We start from the raw sequence: 21,857 nt of genomic DNA, 5'->3' as shown, positions 1-21,857 counted from the left end.
CAAACTTAGTTACTTAGTTAATGTTTCTGGGTTTATTTACAGAAAATCAGTTACTGTGGTACAGATGGAAGTAGAACTCAGTTTTCATGTTTAAGTATACCTTTTCAGCAGATTTGCAAAATAAATAACAAATCTTTATTTGTTTATACAAATAAACAATATTAACCCTTGTAAAAACAAGGATGGTCATATACTTTCTGTACTGATTTGTAGCACTTCTTCAGGATTTCCCAATCTTAGTTACTCAGAATTGCACGCTCAGACCAGTAGTGTCAGCCCTAGTGTTTGCAGTTGCTGTTAGAAGGCCTAAGAATGCTGCTGAATTTGGAGAGTTCTAGAGTTTAAAGTACATCTGTGGGTTTCTGTAGCCTGAAACCTGTTTCACGTGTAAGGTTAGTGTTTGTCTGTTACACTGTCTGAAATATTTCGATGGTCTGCGGAGTGAGTTGAGGGAGTGAGTTTCTCTACTTCACTTTTTTTTTTCTTTCCATTGAGGCATCAAGGAAAGGGAACTTTAAAGTACTGGAATTTGGACATATGGAAAACTCTTAAAGGGCACTTACCTTTCATCAAACTTGTACCCATCAGGAAGCTATCACCTCCATGTTCTGAAATCACTATCCCTCAACTGGGACACAGTAGTCTGGGGATGTTTGTGCTCCTAATGCATCGCAAGAACAAAGTGCAGTGAGCTTAGGCTAAAATGTCTTTGCATCTCACATGCATAAGCTATGATGAGCAACCTTGTCTCCAAGGAAGCTTGCGGTTCAAGCACATAGCAAAATGTTTCCCTAGACTGAATGTGTATGTGAGATGAGTAACATTCCCCATCATTGTTTTTCCTTGCTAACTTTTTGAGTACATGATGGGAGAATTACCAGGGCTGGGCTCACTGCTGACCTGCTCTAAACGTAGGACGCTTCTGGTATCTGTTTGTGGAACACTGATTATGGGAAATTTGACCTTGCTTAGAAAACCAATGAAAGCAGCTGTGAATAATAAAATGTTAAATAAAAGTTACGGATTCTCTTTGAGATGAGATATTTATGTGCTTACCATATACATTGTACCTAGATGTAATTTAAATCACCCTGTAATAATGGGTTATTTCATTCTTTCCTTATATCATGTGTTTTTCTTGCCTGTTTTGTACTTCCATTCCTATCCATCCTTCAGGTAAGAAGGCAAGACACCAAGACAGTATTGAGAAGGGGGGGGGGGGGATCAGCAAATATTCAGAGTTTTATTTTTAGGATAAAATAAATAATATGACTGCAGCAGATTATTTGGAGACTGTTAGGTTGGTTGTCTGATCTGAATTTATATACATGTGCTTGTAAAGTTACTTGTTGCTGCCTCTCAGAGGGTGGTTGCCTTATCATAGGTAAGGTTAGTTAAATGGCTATACTAGTTCTTCTTTCACATGTCACTGTGGAAGAAAATGAATGAGTTTAACTGCTGAAGTTGGTCAAGAGGGTCTTAAACAAGCCTCAAAACCTGTCTTATACAGGACATGCTTCAAAAACAATGTAAAGGACATTAGCTGTTCTGCACTGACAGCCCATGCAGGTTTCTTGTAGTTTGTGATGCAAGCCCTTTTTAGGTCCTATATGAGTTCCTTCTGTAAGTGATACTACTACAGTATGTCTACAAATGAGTCTTTTAGGGCTTACAGGTATAAGAAAACAGCCAGTTAATGGATTCAGTACCTATTTACAACTTCTGCATGCTATAATCTGGATTAATTCTAGGGCAGAGAGAATAAAAACTTTTCAGGTTAATGGGAAAGTTGGTTTCTGTAAGGGAAGAAAAGGATTGCAGGCAGAGTTCTGCTACTTGAACAGTATGTCAAGCAGTGAAGAAGGCTGATAAATCTACAAGGGCAGCTCGTGACAGTCTGCCCCATCCAAGAGCCTGGTTGTGAATCTTTTTTTCTTTCCCCTTGCCCCATTTGGAAACCCCTGCACCTACTAGGACTTGATGGAAGTATTTAACAATGCGGATGCCTGTCAAGTGCTTGCTTCATGGCTGGATTCGTCTTGCTGCAGATGGACAGAAGTAGGAGTTCTGCTCCTGCTCTGCCCGGTAATCCAAACACTCAGGGGCAGTGTTGTAAAGCAGAAATACCACATGAGCTGTACAAAAAGTAATAAATGATACCTGTGTATGCATAGGATTGTTTGCTGGTTTCAGCTTAGGAGTAGTGAAATGACAAGATTCCCAAAAGCAGTAGGTGGTACAGTTGCTCTGTGACTATGTGACATACAGATAACACCTGGCTGGGACCTGTCTGACGTTGAAGTGGAATGCTATAAAGTTCTTGTTCTGCTGCAGTATTATAATATTGCATCACGCTTTGTTTTGTCTGAGGGCTTAGGTAGATAATTCTTTCATAAGAGAAATTCCTTTAGATCTGCCACACTTCTCATTTCAGGTCTCATGAAATTAAAGTTTGTTTTCAAGCTCTTCTAAACTTAGATACAAAGATTATAAAACTGAGAGAAGGGCTCCTGTTCATTGGATGGTCTTTATAAATGTGTTACTAGGACCATCATAATGAAAATACGTATTTCTGTGCAAACTAAAGTTCTGCTGTAATTTTTTTATCATTTGGATCGCTGAAGTGCAAGATACAACAAAAACCACCTCAAGTACTTAGTTGCATTTTCTTAGGTATTGAACCAGTTAAATTATCTACATCTTCCAGAGAATTAAATGTAAATGTTTGAATTTTCATAATAGGTGGAGAGTCGTCTTGGTCTGACAATGCATGTGTATCATCTTCAGTGTTTTAACTGAAGCACCGATATGAATCAGTAGGGAAACATACAGTTGTAAATCCAGAGCTGAAAGTTCAGTTGTGAACAAACTGCAGTGCTCTCTTTGAAGATGTTCATAGGAATTGTAATTCTTATCTTTTCTCTTGGAATGAGTTAAGGCCCTTGTATCTTACACTTGATATTTACCCCTGTGGCTCCCCTGTTCCTTCTCTGAATTAAAATTTTCTCCTACTTATGGTGTTCTATTTCTTGCAAAAACAGGGGTCCTAGGGGGAAGCTGATACTGTTACTGTGCAAAGGCAGCAGTAGTATGATGCCAAAAGGCTTTTCATCTTGGCTTGGCAGTCATAAGGCCCTTTCAGGTGCTATATGCTATGCAAATTAGTAACCTTTCCAAACCTCTGTTTTAAAGATCTTAAGAATGCGTTTTCTGCAGAAGGAAGCACAGTGACCTCTTCCCACATGAGCTCTCCTGGCTGCCCAAGCGCCGGGAGAAAGCACACTAGAATGCTGCAGTTTTCCATAGTGATAGGAAACGTTTTGTGTTTGTTCTCATGTCTTCCTCCTCTTCCCTGTACTCACATCCAGGCCATGTCCTTACCAGCCTTGCTTCATTGCCTCTGCACCGCTGCTACCTGGTGGGAGACAAGAGGGAAAATGGAGAGGAAAAAATGAGATCCTTGCCGTTTCAAAAGCGGCTTCTGGTGATACCATAGTCTGCAACAGCCAAAGCACTTGATTGCCCATTAGAAATAGTATGTGACCCTGTAGTTGCATGTGACAGGAAAGAGCAAGTCTGATATAGGCAACATTTGAGATTAATTGATGACCTATGAGCATCCCTAAGAGCTTGTTTACAGAAGCAGGACTTAGCTCATTTAGGCAGTATTTTATGTAATACAACAACAGTTAATGTTTGTATGTTGTTCCTGATGGTGAAAAAAGTCTTAACAGAAGTAGTTTCAAAGGTGTGTATCACAGTGCTGTATGCAGATTTTCCTCTTCAAAATTACTTACCAAATACAAGTTATCTAGTGGGACTGTGCAATTGAATGCTTGTAGTAGGTATTTGTTGCTCTTGTGTAGTTTATTTTAGTGTTATGTTACTACTGTTTAATTTGCCTGCAATTAAATTATTTTCTAATGTGATATGATTAAAATGATACAGGTGGCCCTAGCGTATGTTCTATTATTACTACATACATCTGTAAAATACAGCAAATATTTGATCTTTGACTGTATGATTGTTTTTTCTTAACTTGAATACCTGAGCCCTTTGTCCCAATTATTTACAGAAGTACTCAAATTTTATAATATTTCAGAAAGAGATTTTGAGGTATTTAGTTTAATTGCCTACTGTTCCAAACAGAGCTCAATCCTTCAGTGCTTATCACAGCTTCTGTCTTGGAAGCAAAACAAAATGCTTTGTTCAACAGAGGTTACTAAGGTGGTGCAAGCATAACGCTCTGAAACTGCAGAGTGCCTTACCAATACTTGTTGTTGCTGGGCCCATCCCTTATTAGCTGGGATTTGAGGGACTTTCCATCTCTTTCCTCTCTCATCCAAGAACAGCGATCTTGCATTTTTCTATACAAACTCCACCTTTCTATGCTTTGTGTACATGCCAAACTCTGAGATGCACCATTCTCCATGCCTCTGGTAACTTACCCTCAGGGTAAATCAGTTCATCTCTGAAGACTAGGGAATGTATTTATAATGCATCAATAGTCACATCTCCTCAGACCTGTAGACTGCAGCTTTGTACTGAGAATACTGGACATCAGGCAGATTTCTGCTGTGTTGTTGGTGGCAGTTGCCCTGTTTGACTTGGAGGGGACAGTGACCTACACCATAATAATCAGAATGTGCTGCTTGAGTCATGTATAGTACAGTATCAGAATATTTAGGGGCTTTTTTAGGTAAGAACTTAGGTAAAATTGCAGTTTGTCTTCATATATACATAGTAAATGTCTTGGATCCTCTGCTTTCTATCTCATGCTCTTGTTAGACTACTGTCTGTAGGATTATGATGTTTCAGAAATGTAGAACACATTAATTTTGTAATACTGTTAGTTGCATGCTAAAAAACATAGAAAGGTTTCTCGTATTTTAAGACTGCAAAAATGTTTTGTTCAGGTTGGTGTGACTTCCACAAATGGAGACTTGAAAGGATTTATAGATCAGAACCAGAGTCCAACAAAAGGTAAGAGAATTCTATTTGTATACATAGAAAAGAAGCGTACATTAAGACTTATTTCTCTCTTACCTTTACTAAATTAGTAGTATTGCTGATTTCACTGCATATGGTCTGTTCAGTTTTGGGAGACTCAGAATTTAAATGTCTGAAATGTGTTTCATACATCCACACTGGTGGTAGTTTTATTATTGGCATGCAAGTGTCAGTTACAAAGATTGGAAGATCTTCAGGTTTTCAGAGGGTGTAGTAAAAATATTAGAGGATAAAATAAGCCCTTTTTTTTTTCTTTCCTTGATGGTGAATGATGTGGTGAATTTTCTGATTTCTACCTCCCCCATGAAGCTCTCAGACTCTGTTGTAGTCCAGATGGGAGAGAAGGTTAAGCATGACTTCAGGGTTGGTGGTATCTTGTGGTACTTTTATGAGCATTCTGTACAATTTACAGTAGTAATTATATTTTGCCCTATCCTGTTGCATCTTAAGCATTTCTAGATTAATCACTTCTGACTCTAAAACAGTGTGTTGGCAGTCAGAACCCGCTATAGGATTCCAATAAAACAAAACAGCAACCCCTTACCAATGTTAGAAACTTTGAGAATTTTCAAGTCAGGAAATGCTGCAATCAAGCTTTCTAAGTAAATACTGGCTTGCTGTTATCGACTGCAATAAACAAATGCATATAGAAGCTGCAAGAATGATTTTTGACTCATCACAGCATTTTAGGTGCATCAGACTTAAGAGTCTGAAAAAATAAAAGTCTAAACAGGAAAAGGCTAGAGCTACAGTATCTTTCTAGTTTTCTAAACTATGCAGAACTTTACAGACTGGGTTTAGGTCTTTGAGAATTAATTTGTGGTGCACTGGTGAGATAATTGCCCTTTGTGTTGTATGCCTTTATTTTGTAATTATTGTCATGATACTATGGAAAAAGACTAAAGTAAGTACAACATTTGAAAATCATTTCTGTGAGAAAGCAATTGATTCTTCAGAGAATAACTAAATTGAGTAACTGTATAAACTATAGGACACTGCTGTTAGTAGTAATATCACATGATCCTTATCCCAGTTGTTAGTAGAGTTTGCTTCTGGGATGATGGATGCATTATTTACCTCCATTCTTCTATATTTTTTAAATGTTATGCTCTAATGATTTATATTTTTTTAACCTTGAGGTGTACTTAAAAATCACTGACATCTGTTCAGATATAACATCTTTTTTGTGCTGGCTTTTTCTTCTTGGAGAATCAAATATTCCGTAAAAGCTGGAAAAACTCGCATGCCAGTATCTAAGCTGTCCCTTACTTTCAATCTGAAGTATTACTTCTGGCATGTCCACTGTTGAACCCATGAAGCTAAGGAAGGGGAAGGAAACTCCAGACAGGCATTCAGACCCACCATCTCCTAACAGGGCTTTGTGAGCTTCCTAATGAACACAGGTCTTATTGTTTTATCCATTATTTAAGTTAACTCATTTGCTAGAGTAAAACTAAATTAAATTTATTGCTGTATGTCCAGGTGTGCTCATAATGTGTCTTTGCAGCGTTGTTAGAATGAAGTATGATGGATTTATGGTACGTTCAAGAGCAAAAGAGAGAGGCCATTTGCTCAAATAAGAATCTTTTTGAAAGTATCAGATTTCAAGTACTAGAAAATTTTGTTTAGAAACATTGCAGCATTTGGAGTTTTTTCTAAAAAGATTATTTATGGTGTGTGTTTATTTGTTATTTGCCTGTAGCACAAACATACTAATCTAGTACCAGTATTGCATTGAAGGAACACTTTGGATTCCAGCGCTGAGCCATGAGCACACAGCAAATGCCTTGAAAATTTTGTCTACTTTTTTTTAATGAACTTTGATCTTTCCTTATACTGTGAAATCTATTGTGTAATCCTGGTTTTACTGGGTTTAAATCTGAAAAATGGTGGACTGTTCTTGATAAACCCATTGCTTTGCCACTTTGCCTAGTAACAGTAGCGCTGCAGCCTGGGTCTTTGAGGATGCTGTTTCAAACTGCAGGAGAATGTCTTGAAACACCTAGCAAATCAGCTGTTGCTGTTTCTGTACTCGTATGTACAGCTGCATCTCATTCTGTAGTATTAGCACCACTAGATAGTTATGTAGGGGAAATCTCCTGGCTTTTTCACATTAAAAATGTGTCATCAAAACAGCTAATCACTTGACCCTTGCGCTCTAAAATTGCTTTCTCTGCTTTTTTTTGTTCACAGGCTTAACTTTCAAAATCTCTTTTCTCCCTGAGTTTTTCCCCTGAACCATCTGAAGCAGTTACTGTGTTGCTGCTGTTCCAGTGTGTGTTTGATCAGGCTTCATTTATCTTTCCAACCATGACCTGTAGTATCCATGCACAATCTCCTGGATATTTTTCCAGATTTACTTTGCTACAGGAGAAGTTAATGCTCACAGACTGCTTAGGTATCTCAGTCTAATTTCTAAGTCTTCTAAGTACTGTTGTCTCACTTCTGCTGATTTTTAAATCCTGAATTACTGTTCCTAAATAGGTTGACAGTTTGTTTGGTTTATCTGGGGATTCAGTTTTCTTACTACTTGCTTGTTTCCTGTGCCTATTAGTGAATACTGTGGTCTTTTGGTCTTCTCGCTGTAGCTTTTTTTGATTCAGGCTCTTTGGAGTACTTTCAGTATTATTTTTTTTTTCCTTGTATAGATGTCTGGGGAAAAGAAGCATTTCTGGTACCCAGCATATCTAAATGCAATACAGATTTACTAAGGAATTGGATGTTTTAGATGTGATGACTGCAGAATCAAAGCACATACATCCAAATTTTTAACCCTCATAAAAAGACTTACTGCTTAATTCTGAAGGGAACTAAATATTTCTTTCTGGGTGTGCCTAGAAGAAATACCACAGTGTTCAGCAGAGCATTAACTCAGAAGGTTGTTCACTTTGGTTAGTCAGCAATTCCTGTTCAACAGTTTACTTTCCTACATTTGTTGCCTTTAACTCATAGGCAACAGGCTCTTTTGGCTCAAAGATCTCCAATTGGAGCTTTTTCGCTCTGCTTGAAACGAATATTCATTGGATCTGAGAGGCAATGCCACATGCGGATGGCTTTTGACTGATGGCCAGGGTACTCCCCTAATGCCAGGGACCACTTGTTGCAAGGACATCATGGGGTAAAGTATTTTAAGTAGTTCACACAGCACAGTCTGGATGTCTCCTTTCAGAAAAAGTCATTTTCACTCAGTCTTTGACATAGTAGATTCTTCTTGTTACAGGCAAAATTGTTCAGCTGTGGCAAACTGGGTTGACTGTGCTTTCCATATCTGAAAGTACCTGGCAAGACTAGTGATTTAAAACTATTCCTGTAGGAGACCTGCCTTTTAGTTCTCCCAGACAGAAAAAAAATGGCCCTGGTTCTCACTCTTTAGTGAATGAACGCACTTGGGTTACTGAGTGCAGAAGGCGTGCTTCGTCTCGTGTTCTGGAGCACAGAGATGATTGTTGCTCTTCTTAGCCTTGGGGAGAGATCTGTGCATTCGTGTTAGGTGTTCTTCTAGTGTTTTATCTAGTGTTTTATCATGGATTGTGCCTGTTGGGAGAAACTGCTGGTATGCTTCATGCTAACAAGATTGACATGCTCCGGGGTGTAGGCAGAACTTTGGTGCCTAATACAGTTAATTGACAACAACTAAGATACTCCGTTATTTAGGCAAAATCCTAGATGTCTTTGTGGAGTTGGCCCATTCTATTAAAAATTATTAAGTATAATAGTTCAAGTTAGTTCTTAAACAGGTATAATTAGGTTTATGAATGAGCTGGATAGTGACAGTTCATTTGTGGGTTTGGGATCATTGTTTCAAGCTGTGAGTGAATTAATTCAGACATACTGTAGAGTTTATGTTGAAAAGTTGCATGTGTAACCAGAAGAATTTAAAATTTAATCTGTTTGGGAGACATTCCTAGTCAGTAAGTTAAACGCAGTTTTGTAATCCTGTTGGTACGTAATATAAAAATAGAAAAGCAAATCTTTTCCCACTGATTCCAAGCAGAGGGCATATCTGTGTTACCACTTGGTCACTTGTCCCATAAAGCCACCTCACCTGCCCTCTGTGCGTGCACATGGATGCCCATGGCTTTGAGGGCTCCATCCTGGTTTAAAGAGTAGTCCCAGGGCTACCTGATCTGCTGAGTGTTGGAGCTGCAGGTATGAAGCCCTGTAACAACGTCAAGGTTTGCCTCAGATATTTCTTGCAAAATCATTTTAGCAGTCAAAGAAGCTGCTGTAAATCCAGTTGAGATGTGGTACCATCAGGTGAGCGCTCTTAATTCCACACACCTGAAATGAGTTAATTAGTTACGTTCTGCAGGGACAGGTAAAGGGACAGCCTGTCCTGGACATGCCTTTGAACGAAACACCAGAACTCCAAATGTGAAAGCAACTGCAGATTTAAAAAACCTGCTCTACCTGTGCGGTCGCGCCGAAGAAGGTGAAGTGTGCTGGGCTGGGGCAGAGGCGGGGCTGCCCACCCTGCCGGCCGCCCGGGGCGGGGGGCACGGCGGGGCGGGGGGCACGGCGGGGCGGGGGGCAGCCCCCCGCTGCAGCTGCTGCCCCGGCGGCCCAGCACCGCGCCCCCCCGGCCCGAGCAGGGGCCGCGCTGGCTGCTGCGGGCGCTGGGCTTCGCTTTGCTCCCTCGGGACAGGGGCGTTCCGGGCCCGAGACGCCGCCTGGGGAAGTGCATTTCCAACCCCTCCCGGCGGAATTGGGGAACGCCGCGGGAATGGCCGCGCCCGCGCGAGGGAGAGGGGCGGCCTCGGGCGGCCCGGGGGCTCCGCGGGGCGGGCTGGGCGCGCCATTGCTCCCGCCTGGTCGGGCCGCCATCGCCCGCGCTGCGGCAGAGGCGGCCCGGCCGGCCCCCGCGCTGCCCGTGCCCGCTCGCTGGCTTGCCGGCTGTAAACGCGACGCGGTGGCCCCTCGCGGCGGGCGGCGGTGTCCTCGCTCTGAAGAGGCGCTGCCGCGGGGGTCCCCGCCGCCTGAGGCCGGGAGGGGCGCGCAGAAGCCGAGCCGCGGCCTGCACTGGGCGTTGTTACGGGGAAGCGCGCTCCTGAGGTGCCGGGTGTGTGGCGCAGCAGAGGCGTGCGCTGCCCTCCGTGGAACCTCGACAGGCTGGAGAGAGACATTCATCGCGGCAGGGAACGGCCCCTGCACCAGCGCAGGCTGGGGCCGACCGGCTGGACGGCAGTTGTGTGGGAAGGGACCGGGGTGCTGGTGGGGAGCAAACCGATGGTGAGCCAGCGACGAGCCCTGGCCAGGGGGGAAGGCTAACTGTGTCCTGGCTGCGTGGGGAGGAGTGGGCCGCGATGGGATGCACCCCTGAGTGCTGAGAGAGCTGGTAGGCGTTATCGCTAGGCCACTCTCCATCATCTTTGGAAGGTCATGGAGGACAGGAGAGGTGCCTGGGGACTGGAGGAAAGCCAGTGTCACTCTAGTGTTCACAAAGGGCAGGAAAGAAGACCCAGAAAACTAGAGGCCAGTCAGTCTCACTTCCATCCCTGGGAAGGTGATGGAACAGCTCATTCTGGAGGTCATCTTGAAGCACGTAGAAGAAAAGAAGGTTATCGGGAGTAGTCAACATGGATTCACCAAGGGGAAACCACGCCTGCCCAGTCCAGTGGCCTTCTAGGATGGAATGACTGGCTGGGTAGATGAGGGGAGGGCAGTGGATGGTGCCTACCCTGACCTCTCAGCCAGGCTTTTGCCGCTGTCTCCCGTAACACCCTCCCAGGTGAGCGCAGGCGGTGTGGGTCAGGCGAGCGGGCAGCGAGGTGGGCTGAGAACGGGCGGGATGGCGGAGCTCAGAGGGCTGTGACCAGCGGCGCAGGGGCCAGCTGGAGGCCTGTAGCTCACGGTGTTCCCCAGGGTCAGTGCTGGGCCCAGCCCTGTGCAGCTCATCCATCAGCGGCCTGGGTGGAGGGGCAGGGGCACCCTCAGCCAGTCTGGGGGTGGTGCGGAACTGGGAGGAGTGGCTGGTGCACCGGGAGGCTGCGCTGCCATTCAGCCAGACCTGGGCAGGCCAGAGGGTTGGGCGGAGAGGAACCTGGTGAAGTTCAGCAAAGGCAAGTGTAGGGTCCTGCCCCTGGGGAGGAGCAGCCCCACGCACCAGCACTGGGGCTGACCTGCTGGGGGGCAGCTCTGCGGGGAAGGACCTGGGAGTGCTGGTGGGCAGCAAGGTGCCCATGGGCCAGCAGCGTGCCCGTGTGGCCAAGGTGGCCAGTGGGACCCTGGGGTGCGCTGGGAGGGCCGTGGCCAGCAGGTGGAGGGAGGTGATCCCCCCTCTGCTCTGCCCTGGTGAGGCACATCTGGAGTGCTGTGCCCAGTGCTGGGCTGCCCAGGTCAGGGGAGACAGGGAGCTACTGGAGAGGGTCTGGCAGAGGGCTACGAAGATGGTGAGGGGACTGGAGCATCTCCCATGTGAGGAGAGGCTGAGAGAGCTGGGAATGTATAGCCTGGGGAAGACTGAGAGCGTATGTATCTACACATAATGATATATACATATATATCAATACGTATAAATATCTGAAAGACTAAATGTCAAGAGGATGGGGCCAGGCTCTTTTCAGTAGTGGCCAGTGATAAAACAAGGGGCAACAGGCACAAACTGCCACACAGGAAGTTCCTTCTGAATATGAGGAATAACTTCTTCGAGGGTGATGGAGCACTGGGACAGGCTGCCCAGAGAGGTTGTGGCGTCTCCTCTGGAGACAGTCAAAACCTACGTGGATGTGATGCTGTGCAGCCTACTGTAGCAGGAGGTTGGACTTGGATGATCTCTAGAGGTTCCTTCCAACCCTGACCATTCTGTGAGTGTTGATAGCAGGTCAAGGGAGATGACCCTTCCCTTCCATGAGCCCTGGTGAGGTCACTCCTGGAGTACTGGGTCCAGTTATGGGGCTCCCCAGTGAAAGGGAGATGCAGACATACTAGAGTCCAGCCAAGGGCCATTAATATCATGAAGGGACTGGAACATCCCTCATATGAGAAAAGGCTGAGAGAGCTGGGACTGTATGCTGGAGAAGAGAAGGCTCAGGGAGGAACTTGGCAGTGTACGTAAATACCTGAAGGGAGGGTACATAGAGGCTGGAGCCAGGGTCTGTTCAGTGGTGCCTAGTGACAGGACCAGACATGGGCACAAATGGAAACACAGGAGGTTTTCTCTGAACTTCAGGAAACGCTTTTTTTATTGTGAGGGTGACAGGCCACTGGCACAGGTTGCCCAGAGAGCGGGTCAAGTCTCCAGCCATGGAGATCCTCAGAAGCTGTCTGGACATGGTCCTGGGCAGGCTGCTCTGGCTGACCCTGTTTGAGCAGAGGTTTGGACAAGATGGCATCTGGAGGTCCCTCCCAACCATTCTGTGATTCTGTCTGCGGATTCTTGGAACTTCGCTTGTTAAGTACATGTTTTGCCAAGAGTGGTTTAGGTTGGGAAGGGGTGATGTTGGATATGAGTTCATGTTTTTCATAAACTTCAGAAGTTGAGCATTGGTTAGAGTTACTACAGTTAAAATAAAACCAACGGCAAAATCGGTAGAAATTACCAGGGAGGCTTGGTTTTGGGAAAAAAAAAAAGTTCTTACCAGACTCTGAGCCGCAAAACTCCCAATGACAATTTGTTTCTGAAAAAAAATGCCTCCTGCAACAAGGTAGTTTTGTTCAAAACTCACAGCTGCTGATAGGAATTAAGAGGTGATACATTTGATATAAAAGGAAGAAAGTCTAGGAAGGACTAACTTGCATTTGATAGGTTGCATTTTCAGTTATACAGTTTCCAAAGTCTTGTTTAGGCATGCTTCTAGCTTATTTTAAAAGTACTTTGCATACATGATCTGCAAGTAAGAGATATTCCCAAAAGTAAATCAGGTCAATTAAATACAGAGAGAAGTCACCTGGCAGCACAAGCTTAATTTTCAGTAGATAATGACCTGAAAATTCAAAGAACTCAGAATTTGTAAGTGCCTGTAAAAAAAAAAAAAATTACAAAAGTTACTGAAACTATATTTTGTTCTCTTTCGTGGGGAATATTCTTGCACATAAAAAATTAATATATTTCACAGGTTAACCATTCTGTTTGCCTCCTAAACAAGATAGTGTGTCTGTATCTCAGTGAAGACACTGGGTACTGATCCACCTTTGTCTATTAACAGTGAGTTGACAGTTACTAGTTAATCAGGTGTCGAAGAAGGAAGCAACAGTTACCAGCTGATTGACTATGGGTGACATACTTGATTCTCATCTTAAGATGTGTAATGTGGACTAACACAGTAGTTTTGGTGAATTTTACTGTCCTCGGTTAAAACTTTTTTCTTACTATATTCTTAAAACTATGAATTTTCGTGGTGGTCTCTCTATTGCTGTGGAGGGAAGTGGGAGTCCAGCTCTAGACCACCAGTCTTGCGACAGGCTCTGTGAGGGAGGATCCCTTACTCAGACCAAATTGCAATCCAGATTGCTTTGGGTGGGAATCTTAACTTTTAATACAACTTCACAATGAACTTTGTTCCAATACATATTTTTTTTATGCAGCACCTAACTTATTACTAAGTCTTTATATGGCTGACGTTTCAGAAACTTTTCAATGCACAGGACTGCCATATGCCTACGTTACTGTAATGGAAGCAGTAAGGCAGGCGTCTGTCTCTATTTTTTCTTTCTTTTTTCTTCTAATTAACGTATTTACCATTTTCTGCCTTTCCTTGTGATATAATCTTTTGCTTGCTTTAAAAGACATCTCTGGCAACAATGCCAGTTGAGTCAGATGTGGTCACCTCACAGCTGCTTTTAAACATTTTCCTTTTCTTTGTGCTAGTGTCACTGCGTAGGTGTCTGAGCAGTTCAATGGACTCGGGAACAGATTCAGCCAAAACCCACCCGTTGTTCCCCCTTTGCCAAAGGAAAAGAAGGCAAGTTCACCGCATAGCCATGGCCATGGCTGTGCTCGCTTGCAGGCAGGAGTCAGCACTTGGGATGAGGTTTGCATAAACAAATGCTAGCGGCAGTGTGCTGAATATCTGACCAGGGGGTGGTGTGCCTGAAGAGCATTGGGAGTTCATTGTGTGCTTGAAGAGATCTGCTAAAATGACCAAGACAACAGAATGGCTTATCAGTGGGCCTGCGCTTGGTACTTTGAGATTCACGTAACTGCTCTAAAGTTGTCCCAAATGGACAGAAGTCTGAAAATATATTGGTCAGTGTAAGCCTGACGTACACTGAAACATAGTCTGCCCCATTTTGGTTTTCTTTTTTCCCACAGATCTCTTTGATTTCATGTATTTCTAGATATGTATGTGCTTCTACAGGCTATGGAAGTTTTAAAAGTTAGGTTTATAACATAGTAAGTTTGTGCAATTAAATGAAGTGTACCAAGAAAACATGCTTATACTAATAGCGTGTTAATAATTCAGTTTTTCTATATGCTTTTGTAATACTATGTCCTGATCCTGAAGATCAATTTATGTTTTAGTGTAATAGAGGACCCTAAAGAAACTTCACACATGTTATTGCAAAATATCCTAATGGACTTCCAGTATTTCACAAATCTGAACTGGGTTTTTGTGCCGTTTCAGAGCTCTGAATATGAAATCCAAATCACCAACATTGCCCTGGTGTTTTGCCTAAAAATCCAAAGATGATTTGTTGTTGTTGTTGTTGATACATGCATTGTGTGTGACCCTAGTGCATTGGTCTGTGCTCCCCATCAGCTATGGTTTCCTTCAAACTGGCTGTGGTAGATTCTGTGGATTCTCTGGACGATGTTGTTTCTGATTATCTTTGCAACTAAGCTGCAGACTTAACAGATTTAGTTATACAGGGAAAAAATCGCTAAAACCTTTTTAGCTTCGTATTTGTATAGGAGTTCCACGTTTGTGTGAAGTTAAGCTATTTAGGACGCCACATAACGGTTTAAAGTTAGTCTTGTGAGATGGTTAGTTAGTGTGTGCCTGTGAGCATACATGTACATAAACATGAGTAACTGTTCTGTGACTGCTTGAAGCTGAAGATCATTTAAACTGGATTTTTGTTTATGTGTGCAAGTAAAACTATTTTGCAAACACTGGGAAGAGTAATAGTTATGTAATGATCATGTTTTTCTAAATATAAAAGAACAGCAACACTGGTTTTTTTCCATGAGAAACAAGAGTAGTGGTGACTGAAGGATGGAAAAATAGTTTATGTAGAAGTGCTTTTGTTCTAAGAGAAACGTCTATGCCCATTGGCAGATTTTTACTTTGAATTTGCATCGGTGACAAGCATGCCCGGTTTGTAGTGGTGTTATATTGCAGTTAAAGCCTCTCTATGAGAGTTTTAAGTGGATTTCTTTCCCATGTGCTCAATTTTCCATAGGTAAAATGGGAATAATGACGCTGACCTCCTTTGTGCTTTGAAAGTACTGCTGAGAAACAGTATGTAAGAATTTAGTATTATTATACAAATCATTCTAGTTTGATCCATCATTGCTGACCTTTTTGATCCATGCAGTAGGGTTACCGTGACTAGGAGGCTGATGGGTCTTACTGTGTTCAGCTTACCGCTGTATGCACTGCTGTTTTCAGTGGAACATAAATCAGTGTAATCTTTTTTGTCCCCAAATGGTGGACATTATTAAGACTTGGCATTTATTTGGATTTTGATCATGTTTAAAATCTTTATAATTGCTATGTGATAAAGTGTATACGATTAGTTTGGTTATATTTCTGCTTCAAGTTGAATACAAAAATCGTTCAATATTTTTTTGTCTGATGAGTATTTTTAAATGATCTACATACTGTGACATGTACTTCCTCCTACTTTTTCTATGCTGTTCTATAAATAAGACTTGAAGAGATTGTTCCTGTTGATGCTTGCTGTTTTGTAATAGTACCTTGCCTTCAAAACTTTAGAAATCACCAGTTCTTCAGCAAACAAAGGTGCACTAATCTCAAAAATTTGGTGTAAGATACAGGTAGTCATCTTAGCAAGCAGGTGCCTGCTTTCTGAGCTGGTTGTACTTGGGTGGGCAATTTCCATTTCATAGTGATGTTTTTACTGTGCTGGGACAGGTCCTGGCCAGCTCCAGGTCTTCCAGTGGCAGCTGTATGCCAAAACCCTGGCCTGCTGCCTTGTGAGGGCTGCGGGCAGGGCAGGATGCTCTTGGAATTGGGATTTCTTTTTGTTTAGAGAAGAGTAGTGATGCTGGCGGTACTGACTGCAAAATCCGTCTCTTCAGGTTGGGTGCTGATGTGAACTTACTTGCAAATGCATTAGTTTTTTGGAGCAGTTAATTGAACCAACTATCGTGTTTGCTGTGAAGAGAGATGGGAAGGTGGTGTTTTCACCTTTAAATATTTGGAGCAGTTGAGGTCACATGAGTGTCTGGACTATGACACTATTTTTGAAATAAAAAAAAAAAAAAGAAGAGGAGGAAGGGAGTGTTCTATTCAGAAGTGAAAAAAACTTTGTTTACCATTTTTTCAGCTGTTGTTAAACACACAGAATGACCTCTTACTGTGAAAAATGTAGTTGCTTTTTCCTTCTGTCTGTGGTGGATGAGAGAGACCTCACTCATAAAAAGAAACTGGTCCCTTTCTATCCTATCTGTGTTTAAGAGTCTATGCATTTACACATTTATTACCCATAAAGAAATTCAAGAGAAAGGACAAGGGCAGAGAAACATCTCTTGGAAAACTTGATTAGCTCTTAAGATCATTTTGACACTGCTGCTGCCAAATGGGGGATTTGTGTAGGGATTAGAACACGAGGATCTTCCTTACTGACAGTAACTCTAGCCAAAAAGACTTAAATATATGTCATATGTAGGTGACTTTTTTTTTACAACCGAGTCAAGTAATCTGAACAATTCTTGTATTTACTGAAGTTGTCCTAATGGTGACTGTATACATTTATCTAGGTAGTCTTGTAAATGAAGACATGGTGCAGCAGTAGCTCTTACTTAGTGTTTTTTCCAGGAATGCTAAAGTAAATCTGGTGGTTGTGTGTGGCTTTGGCCATGGGTAGTGTATTTTTAAGCTACAGTTTTCAAGAGTCTGCATGCGTGTGCAGGGAGAGGTACACACATGCATATGTTAAAAACTGTTGCCAGTGCACATCGATTACAGTGTGCGCAGCAGTTGCTGTGGGACGCGTACATTTGACTGTACACCAGCAGTGCTGCTTGTAAGGGCACAGTAAGTCTGACACGCGTCAGTCTTACATTGTGGAACATGATGTTACAGTGCCTCTTGCAGGCCAGGAAGTGTTGCTGGAGACGCTCTGTGGTGTAGCCCTACGGAAAGAGAACTGTAAACCAAATGCTGGCATTTCAGACTTCTACTGCACTTTGCCATGGGACTGTACATTGTCGACGCCAGAGAAGTAATTTATCTCTTTTTGCTGGTAAGAAAAAGGACAAGGAGAAATAGCATGAGAGCTGGTCTTGGAGAAAAAGGGGTCAAAAGTTTCAGCTGCAGCAGCAAAGAGGAAAATTTCTGCGGCAGTACTGGGAAGTGACAGGCATGTCACTGATGACCACAGCCTGCAGTGAGAGGGCAGGCTAGGTTTTCATGGAATATGCTAGCACAGCTTAGCAAATCCTGGGCAAAATCCTGTAGCAGAAGTAAAATTGACAAGTAACTGGCCCGTTCAGAGAACTATTTTGAGCTCAGAATGGGAACACAGTGTACGTAAACCATGAATTACTGTTGTCTTGTGCACTCTGGCTCTTACCTCACAGAAAGTGTTTTGTAACAGTAAGGATTTACTGTGGGGATGGGCCTGTGAGTGTGTGGGGTTTATAAGTGGTTTGTTGGGTGGTTTTTCTAGATTAGTTAGGTGACTGATGACTAGTCATTAGTGAATTACTCTACTGAATAGAGAAGCAAGATACTTTTGAAGATGTTCTCACGTACAGATTTGCCTTTTGTAAAATTAATAGTAAGTTACTCCTGATGCCAAAGGAATTTACACAGAACATTAGAACATCCTTGTCTCAAATTGTAAATATTTCTCATATCTCTGTTCATTTTTTTATAAAGGTAAGACTTTGTGCATGTCTACATCTTTTTCTACTTCTGTGCTGTAGGTACAGAAGATCCTTTTTATCTCGAATGTGTTGCCTCTGCTTCATAATACAGAGAAGTTACACTGTTGAGTTTATAATTTTCCAGTTGCCTCATGGCAGATCAGAGGTATACTAAAATTAAGAAAAAAACCCCAAACCAGAAACATGGTTCAGGACCAAGCAAGAAGAGTGGGCAGTGGAGGAGAACAGGTTATATGAGAAAAGACCAGGGAACAGAGGTATCCGCAACGCCACTGAGTCACCCTGGGACCGTGTGGGCTGAGCTGAATGTTAGCCAGCTCCCATGGAAGGAGGGCAGGGCAGGGTAGCGGTGAGTGCTGGTGTCTGCACTGTTCTGAAGGAACCTGTCACCTCAGATGGCTTCAGTTTGTCTGCTAGTGCCAGAGAGCGTTAAGTAGCTTTTCAGGAGCCGATCTTTGTCCTTACAGCTCGTGACCCCAGCTAGACCCAAGCTGACTCTTGCTCACAAGGCAGTGGCAGCTCTTCCTTGTATTTCATTCTGCCTCCAGACCCACCGCTGTCATTGCCCATGTTGAGTAAGGCTGTGCATGAGAATGGGGGGAGGTGTTTGACCAAGTGCCAGCTCTCTTGCCTTGAGACTGTCATAGAGACAAGAGCTGCTGCTGCCAGTGTCCATAGATAAATGTGTTCACTGCTTTGAGTGGCTTGTGCACAACAGTTCGAACACTCATGGGCTAATGCTAGTGCTGCATGACAGTTTTGATTAAGACATTAAGTCTGAATAATTGAGATTACAAGATACGATTTAGAATAAAGGAGGAACAGCAGTATGTGCAAGGCTCTCAGCACAGAGCTGTGTTCCTCTGTGTGAAGCCCGGATGAGTTAGACCTGTAGGCAGTCCAGGATCACAAAGATGATAAATATCTTGGGATAAGAACACACCGGGTTAGAGATGGCATGGTTGGCTTTATCTTGACGTCCAGCTGCCTGCACTGTTACTTCAGGTAAGTTGTAAAGGTGTTATTTACTCCATCTGCACAGTGATGGCCTGTGATAGGCTTACTTCACTGATGTGTATAGAATACTGCAGATGAATATACTTTGTAGAATATATTCAGATGAGGAATGGCTATGAAGATATATGGATACGTATTTTGTATGTGTGCTTATGATGATAAATAGGATTTGTATGCTGCCTTCTTTCTAGAAGTATACTCACTAACTTTTAATGCTGAGGTAACGCAGGCTGTGTGCTCTTTGTCTTACGCAAGAAGAAACTGTTTCTGGACATAAAATACTAGCACATAATTTTAAAGGTAAGGTGGTGAAGGGGTAGTTTTGTGAGGTGTCCTTGTGACATCTGCTAAAAGGTTTGGAGGCTGTTATGTGAGGGTGTGTTTGTAGTATATGAGGCAAAAAAGCTAACCTGATTCCAAAATGTTAAAATTATGTGAAAATTTACTGAAATGTTGTTCATAGGTTAGTAAAGAAGTAATCTAAAACTTTATAAATGTCTTCTTATCTCTCATTTTAGGTAATATTTCAATAATCACATTACCAGTTTCCAGCACCAACTCCCCAACCAAGATTTTGCCAAAAACCTTAGGACCAATCAATGTGAATGTTGGACCCCAAATGGTAAGTTTTGCAACTCCAGCAATGCTAACTTGTGTAACTGGCTGGGTGACTTCCTGTTGCTGTAATACAGAAAAGTGAAAAACAAAGATGTGAACAGTACTAGGAACTTGCTGCTTCCTGCCTCAGCTGTGAAGGCTGCTGAAATGCCCCACCTGGATGGAAAGGGGATGGTGTGTGTACAGCAGGCTTGGCGTGCCAGAACTGCCACTCTTAACGACCATCTTGTATGTGACCTTAGGGGATACCCATCTTCCTGGCTTTGAATGGAAACAGCTTTACCAGCTGATATTTTAACTATTACTCAAAAAGTGTATTAAGAAAGAAAATTCATTAAGGATGTTATCGATACTCTTTGAATAATTTGAGTCGTTCTCACCAGTACATCTCCAGCATTGCCAAACAGTAAATGTCTCAGATGTGTGGCTAGAGAAGTAAGTCGTTGAAACTATGCTTCTTTAAAAAAAAAAATGCTTCCTGTCAGTGATAACTGTATGTGAGCGTATATTGCTGTTCCAGGGATTTCGATCTGGTTTTGAGAAAAATTCTCAGTTTTCTGGTGGCCAAACTAAATGCAATGCTGTGAACTGTTTCTAGTGATGTGATGCCTACTTGCCAAGCACTTAGGCTGAGTTTGAGAACCTTGTGATGTGTTTCATAAATAGTTGTGCTGGGTCTTTTTCACATCAGCAGTTACTACTGTTCTTCAGTGGCTTTTATCCCAGTTGGGCCGGTAGGCACAAGCGTTGCAGCCAGGCCCCCCGAGCTGCACTCCCCACTGTCGAGCTCTTGGTCTGAAGTATTAGCTGTGGGCTGCCCACGGGGGAATGGTCCTCCTCAGTGCACCGGTGCTGATGCAGGTGTGGCTAGAGCATGTGCCCTGTAGCATTTCACTGGAATAGTTCTACTACAAAAGATGTATTTTTAGTGCAATAAATAATAGCCAAGAACAGGGGAAAGCAGTAAGCAGTCAGGTAATGCGTTCCTATTCTTACAAGTGACTTCTCAAGGCCCTGCTTTTGGTTTAAATGAACTCTAGTCATGGTTTAGGTTCTACAGCACGTAGAAGTTACAAAAGCTTACAGGGTGGTGTGAGACACTTTTTTGGGGGGTCTTCATTTTTAAATTATTTAATTATTTTTAATTATTTTATTTGGCTGCTTTGCAAGGACAGGTCTATATTCAGAAAACATTTTCTTATTAAACAGCCATTAAAACAGGCCTCCTAAGACATCCAGTGTATGGCTGTGTTGTGTGCCAGACTGTATAAAAGAGAGTGTTCCCAAGTTGGTGACGGTGGGAATGTTAGCGTTTGGCATCTCACCTGCGTTAGCAAGATCCTGCTGCTGTGAGGGGGTGTTGGCTTTATCTAACCCCTGTCCCCCGTGGCTGCTCCAGGCCCTTCCAGCCGGCACACAGCCCTGGGACCACTGGAGCGGGCTGTTGGCTGAATGGTGACCATGGGTCTGCATGCCTTGGGGTGCAGCTGTGCAGACAGTGCAGTTAGGTTGCAGGCTGGATTCTTGCGTACTGGTGTTTGTTATGGCTTCTTTAGATTCAGTTCATAGGTGTAAATTTAATGGCATAAGTATTATTGATGTTACGTGGATTTAACACGTTCATTTAACAAGGCGCTCTATTTGCTAAAGTAGGATGATACTTTCTTCTTCTGTTTTATGCTATGCAGTGAATTTATGTGATTGCTTCAGGCAGACTGGAAAAATGTTTGCTGCTTAGATGGAATTAGTCCTCTGAAAATACACTGTCATACTTTTGGTGAAAGCAACAGTACATTTGAAACTGACACAGAGATAACAGTGCTTTGTACACTCCTGACATCTGTGCATTGTATCCAAGAACTTTCAGCTTTAAAGACAGGCTGTAGGTGGTGGGGGGTTGTGCTTGTGCAGCTACTGCCTGGAAATGCCCCTCAAACTGGGAGAGCTGCCTGCTGCTGGCCCGTGGCAGGGCGGGACGCACACAAAGGGATTTTGCCACCTCGGTTTAGTACAGCGGTTGTCAAAAGCAGGTTAGGAGGAGATTGGGCATAACCCACTCTTTATGACGTGTTTGATCTGTGGTTTACAAGACGTCAGTAGAGCAGTGTGAAACGTCGGACAGGGTGAAACACATCTCCTATGCAAAATAGTTAAAATCTTGTCTCTCTGGCACATGTCTGCCATGTGCTGGCAGAAC

The 21,857-nt window shown here is 43.0% G+C and overlaps 1 protein-coding gene across 4 annotated transcripts in view; it reads left to right on the top strand.

The window, feature by feature from the left end:
• TFDP2 (transcription factor Dp-2) overlaps nt 1-21,857 on the top strand; it is a 63,163-nt gene that overhangs the window by 14,105 nt on the left and 27,201 nt on the right. For 3 of the 4 annotated variants that reach the window (XM_055816987.1, XM_055816988.1, XM_055816986.1), the window contains exons 3-4: nt 4,917-4,983; nt 19,561-19,664. In XM_055816987.1, the coding sequence (XP_055672962.1) occupies nt 4,917-4,983; nt 19,561-19,664 (171 nt within the window). The remainder of the gene's footprint in view (nt 1-4,916; nt 4,984-19,560; nt 19,665-21,857) is intronic. The other variant, XM_055816989.1, reaches the window with a different exon arrangement.

This window comes from Falco peregrinus, chromosome 12 (assembly GCF_023634155.1).
Source record: "Falco peregrinus isolate bFalPer1 chromosome 12, bFalPer1.pri, whole genome shotgun sequence".
NCBI lineage: Eukaryota > Metazoa > Chordata > Aves > Falconiformes > Falconidae > Falco > Falco peregrinus.
The sequence above is the reverse complement of the archived record's forward strand: the minus strand, read 5'-3'. Positions and strand labels throughout refer to the sequence as shown.